Genomic DNA, 13,200 nt, shown 5'->3' on the forward strand with positions numbered 1-13,200 from the left:
TACTTTGGCATCCTTTTTATCTTTTTTCTTTTTTTTTTTTAATGTCTCAAGTCACGCTCCTCCCACCATCGAACGAACACGCGCGTACAGAAATACTACCAACGCCCCCACGCCTGTCCCGTGCACTACCTGCCCTTCTGTAAGCTACACACACTCACACACGTCTGTGGCTATTGTTCTTTATCACACATGGCCCCGAAGATGAGAAAGAGAGAGAGAGAGAGAGAGAGAGAGAGAGAGAGAGAGAGAGAGAGAGACAAGAAAAAGAAATAGGACAAAACAACTCTTAAGTGTCAAACCTCACACCCAGTCTGCTCTGCGATAAGATTAGATTTATTTCCCCAGCTGTGACATAGAAAATGGAAGTGGATTATTTAGTAAAAAAAAAAAAATAAATAAGAAATGACAGAATTAAATTAAAACTAGTAGGCGTTATTGTTAAGCAAGGAACAGAGGGGGCTTAAATATATAGGCTCAGCATAGCCCTCAGGCAGTGGATAGCACAATCTCCTCTCCTCTTGTTCTCACCAATGGACTTAAAAAAACACACATATAAACAGCCTTCCAGGACCACAAAGCCTGTGTAGAAAATCAGAAAATCATTTCCTCTTCATGCGCGCTCTCTCCCTCTCTCTCTCTCCCTCTCTCTCTCTCTCCCTCTCCCTCTCTTCTTCTGTTCTCTCTGTCATCCCCCTTCTCCCTCAGAGCGAGTCCACAGGGGGCTGCCTGGGCGCATCAATCCAGGGTTGAGCTCGTGCCTTGACGTGGAGAAACACAAAGTGCCGAGATTTGGTTCACAAACATGTGTGCTCTTAAAAAATGAAATCAAAATACGGCTGCAGCCAGAGCGGAGAGGGGAACGGTGCCAAATCCCCCCATTCAGCCTCAGACCGAAGGAGGCAGCATCCTGACAGCTTTGAGGTGGAGGGGGACTGGAGGGGGGTTTAGGGGAGGGAAAGAAGGGGAAGAATGAAAAAGAGGGAGAGAGAGAGAGAGAGAGCGACTGTTGATGGAGGAGGAGGGAGATGAAGAGGTAGAGAGAGAACATCAGCTCCTGGGGATAAGAACAAAGCTCAGGGAGTCTCAAAGTGATAATCCGCTGTGTTTTCATATTTAAAGATGTTTTGCTGTTCCCTATCTCTGTGATATAATGAGACTGGGAGGCAACTTTTAGTTACTTCTTTAGGGCGGGGGGGGGGGGGGGGGTCTGTGGTGCCCAGGAAATTATTCATCTATTGTCCTGGTGAGCAGGATCAAACAGCCTTCAAAGTTGCCTCCATCTCCTACCGCACCCCCGCTCAGTACTTATATGCTCTGCAAGCTACTGAGTACATACACATGCTGCTTTTTTTCTTCTTATTGATTGTAACATGGAAGAAAGACCCACTCGGCTTCACACGAACGGCGTTCTTTCATTTCAATGTCCAGGTGGAGTGCAGTTAGTGACCGTGTGGGCTCCACGGTAGATCTGGCAGCCTGGCGGCGTAGCAGCAGGGGAGGGTCAATTATGACAATTATTCTCAAATCTTTAATAGGAAATAATGATGAAGTGATGACTTTTTGGACAGACATGGATGTAAACCACCACTTGACTGGTTGGCGGAGGCGTACGCTCATTTGTTTGACCCATTCTCCAGCCTTCCCTCCCGCCCGCAGCAGACGTTCTCGCTCTTGATTCTGTGTTCGCTGCTTTGTATCTAATTATGAGGCAGATGTCCCGACGCGTCTCATACAGAGGCTAAAGGATGCCCTCTGTGTCGGTATCAGCGTCGCTATTTGACGTTCTGCGAGTGGGACCAGGCTGCAATGTGGGTCATATTTTTGCATCATTGCTGTCTTTTGTTTAGACATTGTTCCGACCAAAGTTATCGCTCAGCAGCAAACACTTCAGCTGGATTATCTAAAGCTTCTTTATCTTATTTGAAACATAAAATGTCAGTAATAATCCCTCACTGTACAGGAAAACCATAAATGTGAACCAGGTATCAACTATCATCCTAGTTTGCCATCACTTTGCAGCTCCACTTCTCAGCTACCATCCAATGCTTTCACTGGCATGTGTTCACAGGTGTTCTGGTCGTCCAAAGATCATCTTAACTCTTAAATTGTTGAACTCATTTACACCACATTCTGTGTTCCTTCTCCCTGCTCTCATTGCAGTCTATGCTGCTTTGCAACTTCACCGTTCCGTCACCTTACCATCAGCTAAAGGACTGTCTATGGCTCCCGAGGGGAATCTCCAATTGGCTGCTATTTTTAGAGCGCTGTCCCTGTAAATCCATCTGATCGAAGGGGTCAACACGAAAGCCTTTTATTGATCCAAGCTGCTGCATTCTCACTCGATTGACCTGTTGTTGTTGTTGTCCTGCAAGACATTGCTCCCAATAAGCAATGTGGGGGTTCAGTGAGAGTACTGCTTGTAATCGCACAAGTGGCTGCTCGGTGGACGAGTTCCATGTCCGTCTCTTTCTGCCATTCATCCTCGCTGATTGGAGCCACATGATCCTTTCCTCCAGGTATTTGATTCATTGTCATTCTTCAATTGAGTCAGTCACAGCATTTTTTGTAGCTTGCTGTTAATCAAAGAGAAAGGACGAGTTCAAGGAACATTCAGTGACAGAGCAATTGCATTGTGTCTGTGTGTGTTTCCAAGATGTCTGGACGGTTCTTTTTTTTTTTTGGGGGGGGGGGTAAATCATCCACTTTTTATTTATCTTCCCAGGCTAGTGATTCATTAACCCTGCTCTGACACAGACTCCCTTTCATTCACTTCTCGCATTGTCTGCTCCAGCCGCTCGCTCTCTCACGGCACCGAAGATTACTAATAAATAAGTGACACCCGAAAACAATCTGCGCTCCCTCAGCTGTAATTAACTGACTTGATGTTTTTTCAAGGAAAGGAGGGAGGAAAAGAAAAAAATATCCAGCTAATTAGGAACGAGTTAAGATTCGCACAAAGAGTGCCGGATCGTTAATTAATTTTCCACATGGCCATTGTCGGGGGGGGGGGGGGGGGGGGGGGGGCTGCTTTGTTTACAGTGCGGCATTAGGCCAGCTCACGGATGGGGAAAGGTACCTGACACATTCACACACACACACACACTGCAGTTCATATCGGGTAACCTTGAGCAGCTGCAGAGGAAAAACTCTCTTGAGGAAGACGAACGCAGGGACGGACTGAAACCACGTCAGTCAGGTGAGACGGGAACAAAAATCTATTATCTAAAACAACCGATCGGTTAGGGTTAGCGTCTAAATGTTCATACCGGGATATTCCCAAACCGCCGTGCACTTCGCCTCACATTACCGAAGCAACCAGTGGCAGAGAGCAATTTGTCTGCCTGTGCTTTGGTCTCTCTCTACCTGCACATTTATCCGTGCACTTTTTCCCCAGCCCAGGCGGGGATTGATGGGTTTTGGGAGGTGGAACGGACTCCAGATAGACACGCGGGGACGAGGAGAGAAAGAGTCGCCGCTAAGTGTAAATGAACGCACACATGTCTACACCCATGTCGGCGCAAGTCAGTTCAAGTACCACCGGATAGAAGGTGTGTGTGTGTGTGGGGATGAGAGCGGCCTGAGCCCCCCCCCCCGCCTGTACTAAGAGGGCCCTGGCAGCAAGAGATAGCGGCTCTATCTTAATGGCTTCTGCCGCCTGCCACTCAGCCTTCAGACGGGGTCCTCCGCCTGCATGTGTGGCCCCCCCCCCCCCTCCCCCCCACGATAAAGCCACTTCACAGGGGCTTGCGCCTGTCCACACCGGCCTTACCTCTCTCCTCCTCTCCCGGGAAAGATGAGAGAGAGAGAGAGAGAGAGGGAGAAGAAAAGATGCCAGAGGTATTGATATAGGAGCTCACCCTGAGGCTGAGACGAGCTGCAAGCGAGAGAGAGACTGATGGCGGCGGGGAAGAAGAAAAAAAGGAAGCATTCGCACCACAGGCCTTCATGCTCAATTCTAAATTGTTGATCATATCGTGTTTGTGAAAGGGTGTTACCTCGAATGTATCTGATGCAATGTCTGAAACAAAAGGTGTGTCGGGGTAACAGTAAGACATCGAGCTAATTCCACCGGATACCGCTCTGAATAATCAGCCAATATCAAGCAGTCGTTCATCACGCAACTGCCGACCGTTGTCGTCTTGCCGTGAATGGCTACGTTTTGAAATTCCCCCCAAAAAAACTAAATGTTGCCAAATTTTGGGCCGCTCCGTCGCAGAATTTAGATTCCGAGCCCGAGCGCGCTCATTTCCTCTCCGATTTAAATGCAAACTATGACTTTCTCTAGATGTGATCGCGCTCCTCCACAGAAAACCCTCTCAGGTCCACAACTACTGATTTGCCACATTGTGTCCGTCTGACGTGTGTGTCTCCTCATTTGTATAATTTGTAGCGTGAATGTTTGTGAAAATGTGTGGGTTATGATGATATGTGTGACTGTGTGTGTGTGTGTGTGTGTGTGTGTGTGTGTGTGTGTGTGTGTGTGTGTGTGTGTCTTCAGGCTTTGGGATTGTTTACTGCCGGTCTCTCCATGCCCCTGCACATGGTCGGCCCCTAATGCACTACAGCTGTTCGGGTCCCGACACAGGGGCCTCCCATCAACAGTTTCATTGTAATGGACTGTGTGTGTGTGTGTGTGTTTGTACATGCTTGCTTCTCCGCGTGTTTTTCCCTGCGTTCGTGAACGACCGTGTGTGTGTTCTTGCAGCATTGAGATTTTTTTTTTTTTTGCTGTTCCTTCTGGGTATTTGTTTTAGTAGAGTGTGTGTGTGTGTGTGTGTGTGTGCGTGCTGCATATCCTGTCCTTGTATAGCAGCTTTGTGATACCTCCGTCTCTCGCTCGTGTCACCTCCCTCTCGTCCTACTAAAAACACAGCTCGCGTTATGAACCTTTGTATCACTTCACAGGCCCCTTTTGTTTCCCGCCCAGGTGAAACAGTCCCTTTTTCATTTTCTTGCCGCTTGTTCTCTCACCGAACACAATGCGCTCCGGTGGCCTTGTTCATTCATACTCCTCAGCGAACATGTTTTAACGGCAGATGACGGCTTACACCTGAGAGGCTGGTTACTCCCGATCCTCTGCGTCGCCCCGTACCTCCACTATATAATCCATTGTCAAGTCGGAAATAAACCGAAAGTACAGAGACGCTATCAGCAACACTTGTTGTGCGAATGGTAATGACATTAAACATCTATTCGAAATATGACGAGCAAGAGGCCCGGTCCCGTTCTCTCAGCTGGTATTTCACGGGGTCGTGCCCGGGTCAGCGGCGCTCCGTTATGTTGGCCGATTGCCGCATAGAGTCCGCCGCATGATGGAGAAATTAAGTTTCTATAACGCACAAATGAGGTTATCATTGGTTTTGCAGCTGTTTACAGGGTCAAGGAGAGATGCCGTTTCCAATCGGGTCCCACTTTAGCCGGGGAATGCGATTAGATTGAGTATTCTCTCCGTTTGACCATGAGTTGGATTAGGTACACGGAAAACTAATATTCATATTCATATTCATATTCATATTCATATTGCTGCCTTATAGCGATTGATGAATGTGTGTGTTTGTGTATGTACATAGTTCTATAAACTCTTTGTTTGCTTAACGGCTGACACAAAGCGGTGTGAATGTAGAGAGAGAGATGTTTTCCTAACTAATTAAAATCAGTGTAAGCCCCTGATGCTCCCAGCCTCAGCTCCACTACCTGTTGCTTTTGAAAGACAGTCTCATTTATCGCTTTATGGTCCAAAACAATCTCCACCATCTACTACTGTTGTGAGGATCGGCAGGTCTTTGAATACAGCAAACGCCAGAGGTCACGTCTGTAATGTCATCAGATGCTGCAAAAGGTTTTTTTTTTTTTTTCAACAACAAATATTACATCTGATAACTTATGGATGCATTCAGGACCTTTTCAGCTGTAGCATGGACTAAAAAAAGTCCTTCAGAGACAAAATGACAATTTCCCATCTGCTAAGGATGTTTGTTATTCAACTGAACGCTCCAGAACAGTCACTAAATATATGTGGTGAGATTGTTTTGTCCATGAGAAGTTTCTAATTATGTAAATATTTCGAAACACATTTACAATCTACTCATGCTGTGTGTGTGTGTGTGTGTGTGTGTGTGTGACCGTACAGTAGGCGTGTGCTTGTCTACAGTATGTACAGTGACAGGGGCTCGCTTGCTCTCCTCCTCCCTCTGCTTGTGTGTGTGTGTGTGTGTGTCGGTGTCTGAGTGTGTGTGTGTGTGTTAAAGTATCACAGAAGTGGCAGTCTGTCAGCTCTGCTTTTCTCTGCACTCTCCGGAACAATAGCTGGATTGGCCGTATGTGTGACATGTAGACCACACACCCCTAATAGTGACTGACAGCACTATGGGCTAGAAGCAGCATGCACTCTCTCTCTCTCACACACACACACACACTGTACATACACCTGAGGACACAATGGGTGTGGGTGATTGGTGAGGGTTTCCGTCAGTGTAAGAGTGTGTGTGTGTGTGTGTGTGTGCGTGTGTGTGTGTGTGTGTGTGTTCACCCATGCATGTGAGCTTCGGCATATGTTCTGCTGGAAGTGTTCAGCTGTCTTCTTGTAACAAAACGGTTCCGTGTCGCAGAACCAAATGTCTGCCTCTCGCTGCATCAAAACAAAGGGACAAAGAAAAGGGAAGTGAAGTCTGGTTAAACGTTCATATTCCATTTCATTTTCTTTTTTTTCTTACTATGGCCATGGAAATAATTTTAAAAAAAAGATTCTCATTGGCCGGACGATGTGCATCATACCTGAATGGCTCGTCCTTGTCATTGTTCTGCGTTAATGCTGATAGGCATAGAAAAATCATACAAACATTCCATTCCAACTAATAACTACACACATAAGAATAACTGCATTTAGAGATAGGAGTGGGTTGGAGGTGAGGAAAGAATGCAAATTGAATATAGAGATGGATGAATCCATATATGCTAACAATGCTGCCTTTTAATGGTCGGTTAGCCAGTTAAGTTTTCCTTTTCTAGAAAAGGTAATAACACACAGAAATGCATTATTATAGAAATGTTCAAGCCTCATGTTAATCTTGTGTCAAGGCTCGTTTTACGACCACTGTTCTGTTACTTTATTCCGTCGGCGAAGCCAATCGCGTGAAAGGCGTGATACGTGTCGAGAGTGGAGCACAAACCGGTTCCACTCCGCAAACACAGTGGGAACCAAAAGGGGAAAGTAAAAAACGGGCTGGAACACAACACAAGTTAACCAATCAAGCACGGGCGAGTGCGAAAGCATTCCAGATATGTCGTAAAAAGTATTACTTTTAGCTTCTCTTTTCGCTACGAGGCTATCGCTTTTAGAAGAGGTTTCCGCGCTGCAGTTGAAATCTGGTCTTTATACGGACTCACAACAATGTGCAGCGAACAGTTGTCTATAGTTGTGTTTCAGTCACTGTTGTTTTATAATCTGTGATGGACGTCGCCACGATCATCTGATATAGCTTTACATGTGCAAGTACACAGAATTACACACGGCTGTCTTTATGATTACATCTTAAAAACTTGACTTTGAAAAGGACAAATTGGAAATAAGAGGCAATAACATGAGGAAATATTAAACCTTATAATGTGAACATCCAACAAGAGAACCAGTTGCTGTCGCTCTGCGAGCCCACAGTCGACCACGTGAACTTGACAATAATGACTCGTAGAACAGAAAAGTACACGTTGTTCTTGAAATAAATCCACAAATAAAGTTTAAAGAGCAATCAAAACAATGTTATTGAGGAGAAATTCCAAATACCTGAAAGTGGAGGATGTGCTGCTCCTCCTCTCTCTTTGACACACGACTCCAAGTTCAATGTCTTTGGGTTTCGTGCTGCAGGTCTGTAAAACAATTGTCAATTTCAAAACGTCGCCTGGTCGCAGCCTTAATCCAAAGAAGGCGAAAAGCTGCAGGAAACTTTAAAAACAAACTTTGAAGTATTTATCTCTGTATTTACTGTCTAATGATATGAATTTCTGTTTGTGATGGAGGAAAAACAATACTTTTAAAACCTGCGTGTTTTGTGTGTGTTTCCCATAGTGCACTGTGGCTCACCTATTGATTCATTCCCTTCCTGTTGCTTCATAAAGGGTATGTATGAGGGCTTGCTGTGGTCTTATCACCCTGAAGTGTGTCTACATGATCTCTGACTGTCGTCTGAGTGTGTGAAAACCAAGGATGTGTGTGTGCGCGTGTGCGTGTGTGTGTGTGTGAGGGAGAGATGGACTTGAGGAAGGGGGCAGCACTGCTGTGCATTTGCACTCGGAGTGATGAGCCCTATGGTCAAATGGCCCCTCCCCTTTGCTTTCACACACACACACACACACACACACACACTGAGCGAGCGACAGAGGAAGAGGCTCTGCTGCTGGCCCTTTAAGAGCTGAGCCTAGATCTCACAGCTTACAGCGAGGGAGGGAGAAGAGGAGGGACAGAGGCAGAGAGAGAGAGAGAGAGAGAGAGTGAGGGAGGGTGTAAGGCTGAAAGTGTGTGAGTAGAGAGAGACAGAGAGGAACACACAGTGAGTGAGAGAGAGAGAGAGAGAGAGAGAGAGAGAGAATCGGCTGTGTGTGTGAGAGGTTGAAGGATCACTTCTATCCCGTCTTGTTTTGGGAGACTTACCTTGTTCATCTGAGCATTGTGGGACTGTTTTATGTTGTTGTTGACAAGAGCGACGGACCCTTACTCCAGCATGCTCACTGAGCCTGAGCTACCTCAGGAGTGTAACAGGTACGTGACGCTTTCTCTCACACACACACACGCACACACACACAGACACACACACAAAAAACACACGTTCACGTAGAGATGACAGAGACAGAGGACAAGACGGAGCGGGACAGAGATAGAGGGGATACGAGTAGAGGAGTAGAAAGTGGAGAGGCATGTGTGTGGAGAGAAGACTCGGTCCGTGTGTGTGTGTGTGTGAAGTGTCTCAGCGAGTCGGCTGAGTTTTAGGCTGGAGAGAGTGTGTGTGTGTGTGTGTGTGACAGAGACGGCAAAGGAGAGTTGATGATTGACTCCTATTCTTTTGGGAGAGATATCGTATGCAAAGCCGGGGGAAAGCAGGCATTACATAAATACATATGTGCGTGTGTGTGAGTGTGTGTGTGTGTTCATATGTTTTTTTTCCCCCCAGAAGTAACACAATCGTCCCACTTTTCCTCCTCCGTCCCCCCTGACTGAAGTTGTGTTGATTCAGTTCAATACCTCCATAGACAAACTGCTTAAACTGCTTAGTGTTAGCGTGTGTGTGTGTGTGTGTGTGTGTGTGTGTGTGTGTGTGTGTGTGTGTGTGTGTGTGTGTGTGTGAAGAGAAAAAGAGACACTTTTTCAGAGAGTTTGCGTCAAAGTCACAATGTGCGATCCTCACCTCTCATCTCGTCTCCACTTCTCACCACAACTTTATTTACTTCTGCTTTATCCCATCAGCTATTTATACGTCTCTGTCTGCAGCAGCAGCCTTTAGCTCAATTCAACAAGTCACAATTAAACAGAGAAATTCTTTATTTTTAGAAACTAAAAGAATAACTTCTCCCGTTCCCGATTGGAAATGTTCACACCCATGCCCTCCTGCTCAGCCTCGTCTTTTGAAATGTACTTATTTTCCGATTAATTTTTTGTCACTTAATCCAAATTCAACACATGCAAACCCACAGTAATCCTATTGTCACTCTGCATGGTGGTGTTGTTGTTGTTTTATTCCCCTCTTGCCTTATGCTAATGGTAATCTCACTGTGCCCCTCTGATGTTTGTGCGGGCCTGCTTCACTTGGAGGTGCGAACCCTTGCCCTCTCTCCGACGCTGTCAACACAAGTGGCTTTTGCCGGTGGAATAATGGCTGTTTGATGCTAATGCTGTGAGAGACAGATTATGTTATAATACCCGGCGTTTTAATACTAACACACACACACACACACACGCGCGCCTCTCTCACTCTCTCTCCCGTCTCCTGCTTGACTTTTATTGCATTAAAGTAGCGCTCTGTTTTGCCCCCGATGAAACTAATCTTTTGTTCCGAGATAAACTGGGGTCGGTGGGGTTGGTGGTGGTGGAGGTGATGGTGGTGGTGGTGGTGGGGGGGGGTTTCAGGGCCCCTTTGAATTAAGAACACATTTAGATGTCGCGAAAAATGTGTTTTTAATAAACCGTTCAATCCGGCAAAGTGGTTAAGGAGAGAGAGAGAGAGAGAGAGAGAGAGGGAGAAGAAGAAAAAAGATAACAACAGCTAGTAGGAATTAAAAATTTAAAGGATTACACCCAAAAGCAGAATGTATGGAGATAAATGCAGGGATTACAATGACTTAGGAGGAGAGCGCTTAAAACTCTTGCTTTCCAGTAATGCACTCCATCACTGTGGCTCTGGCCGTGTGAGTGTGTGTGTGAGTGTGTGTTGTGTGTGTGTGCGCATTCGTATGTGGATGTACGTGTGTGTGTGAGAGCAAGAGAGGGGTATCTTCCATTCCGTGTGTGTGTGTGTGTGTGTGTGTGTGTGTGTGTTTCCTGTGTGTGTCGAGCACTAGTCTCTGCGGAGCGGAGTGTGTGTGAGTAGCCAGTGTGTGTGCTCTCCAGCCTCGGTGGTCGCGATGCTCTCGGTTCCTGCGTTTCTGTAAGTGTCCGCTCGCCTCCTTCACCCGCGCTTCCTTTTCCATCCTCTCTCTCTCTCGTCCTCGCACTTCTTTCCTCTCCTTCTCCTTCTACTGGAACACTCGTTCCCACTTTCCTTCTCCTTCTTTTCTCCTGAAATCGCATTGTTGTCATAATATCAGCTGAGGGTTTTGATTGCTAAATAGCCGGTGAAGATGAGTTTGTGTGAGTTTTTAGAAGAGGTCGTGTCTGTCAAGAAATGTAGAGGCGTTGCTGAAATGTGAGCGTTTCATTTGTTGCTTCGTACGAGTTATCTACTTCGAGGCTTACAAATGTATTTTGTTACTCTCATTTTATTTCAGCCAACAAAAGTCTTGTGATATGGTTTTCACCTCTTCTTGATGAGCCGTTTAAAAAGCGTGAATCCTCCTAAGATGCACATTATTTAACGTTCTCATTTCATATTCCAATTGCTGTCTTTTTGTGATTTCAACCGCCGTTTGCTTCTTGCGAGCGCGTCGGCCGCGTTATCCAAATTTCCAGTCGGGAGCTGAAAATAGTGGAAACAGACTGCCGTCGCCAACGCGGCCTCATCTGTTCGCTCAAACAGAAACAGAAATCAAATACACACGGGGGAGAAACGGGAGGAAGCCAAAGCAACCGAAACACAGCAAGGAGACATAAGAAGGAGAGAGAGAGAGGATGGAGAGAACAAGGGAGGGATGCGGTCAAAGTGACACATTCCTCCCCGATGAGCAGGGGAAGGAGTCGGAGAAGAAGCAGGGTTACAGAGAAGTGCCGGAGATTAGGGGGGGGGGGGGGGGGGAGGAGAGGTCTCTGTCGATGTGGTGTTAAGGCAGTGGTGGATTTTCACACCCATCCATTTGTCCCCTCGTTTTATTGGGGGTGGGTGTGTGTGTGTGTGTGTGTGTGTGTGTGTGTGTGCGTGCCACCGGTTGTGTCAACACTTTGAGCGGTTTAAGCAGGACTCACTCAGATACAATCAGACATTTACTCGCCTCGCACTCAGCAGCAAGGACGGCGTCAGCAGCCGGAAGGGATTCCATGTAATTCCCAATCGAGACAAACTGTTTCTATTTTTTTATTACTGTTCATAAATGTGTGTTTTATTTCCAGCGGTGGGAAGTAAATAAGTGCATTTAGTCAAGTCCTGCACTTTAGTTTGATTTTACGGTATTTGACTTGAGTATTTCCATCTGCTCGTCTCCTAAATATTGTGATTGCTTACAGTTACAAAGCTAATAGTGCAATTGTTACTTTGAAAATTTTCAAACAATCTTCTGAAGAATTATGAGATATCAATTTAGATCAAAGTACTCGTCAAAATATATAGTGTTTGAAATTGGCTCCACATTAATCACCTAAAACGACACTTACACATTAATGCACAAGTGATTATGATTCATTCTTATAATAATAAAACATGGTGAATGAGGCCATTCTGCATAAGGAGCACCTTTTACTTTTTTAACTTGTAGTAATAATTTTAAACGGCGGATTGTGACTTTTTAGAATGAGCTTTTGCTGCTTTAGCTAAATCTCTCCCACTGCTGTTTATTTGAATTGATTTGAATAATGATTGACTTTTATTGTGGTAATCATAGCCGTATGGGCCGTTTCTCTTCTTTTTTTTTTTTAGGGGAGACATTCTTGTAGCTTTTGATAAAAACTTGTTTCCAATTGAAGTGAGCAGTGCTGCTTCCACTGCGAGTGTCTCTGTACTTCATTTAAAAGGGCGAGATTAAAGTGGTGTGTGTGTGTGAGGACAGGGAGAGTGTGTGTGTGTGTGTGTGTGTGTGTGTGTCTGAAGGAGAGAGAGAGAGAGGGAGAGAGGGAGCGAGTAGAGTAATTGAGTGGAGTGTCCGTGCTTTGCAAACTAATGCGCCATTCTGCCCCTCTCTTCCCCTGTGGCCCTGTCCCGGCCTCCCTCTCTCTCTCTCCCTCTCTGTCTCTCCCTCTCTCTCCCACCACCTCGCACTGGAGGCCATTGTCTGGACCATATTGTCCGTCCCCAGAGAGCCTTGATAACCGTGTCTCCATCCACGGAGCGAGGGGGGGGGGGGGGGGCAAAGGGAAAGAAAGAACGACAGACAGAAAAATACCAGAGCAGAATGCTAAAGCCCCCCCCCCCTACACTTCCTCCCCCCTCTCAGCGCACTCTCCCCCCTCCCCCTTCAGCCCTCCAACTCTCTCCCACCACGATGCGATCAGCTGACCCTCTCAGATAGCCAATAGAAGAAAGGGAGGGGGGGAGATTTGGCTGAATTTGTTCTTGTTGTTGTTGTTTATGGATGGGGGGGGGGGGAGGAGTGGGTGGGATAAAGGGGTGAGGGCGATGGAGTCATCGAAGTTACTGGGAAAGAGAGAGAGAGTGTGTGTGTGTAGAAAACACAGACAGAGGTGTCCCTCTGGGCTAACTTGAGTCTGGTCATATGACATGAGGTCACAGGGTAGGGGTCAAAGGTCAGGTGGAGGTATTGCATCGTCAACCGAGCAGGAAGACTCCAGCGGTGTGGGTGTGTGTGTGTGTGTGTGTGTGTGTGTGTGTGTGTGTGTGTGTGTGTGTGTGT

The 13,200-nt window shown here is 46.4% G+C and overlaps 1 protein-coding gene across 1 annotated transcript in view; it reads left to right on the plus strand.

The window, feature by feature from the left end:
- Positions 1-8,675: 8,675 nt before the first annotated feature.
- The window catches only part of sox5 (SRY-box transcription factor 5), a gene marked incomplete at both ends in the record, with an annotated part of 66,796 nt that continues 62,271 nt past the window's right edge, over positions 8,676-13,200 (plus strand). Inside the window, one exon of the mRNA XM_079183685.1 lies at positions 8,676-8,752. Within this exon, the coding sequence (XP_079039811.1) occupies positions 8,676-8,752 (77 nt within the window). The remainder of the gene's footprint in view (positions 8,753-13,200) is intronic.

The sequence above is a fragment of the Pholis gunnellus genome (assembly GCF_910591455.1).
Source record: "Pholis gunnellus genome assembly, chromosome: 22".
NCBI classification, from domain to species: domain Eukaryota; kingdom Metazoa; phylum Chordata; class Actinopteri; order Perciformes; family Pholidae; genus Pholis; species Pholis gunnellus.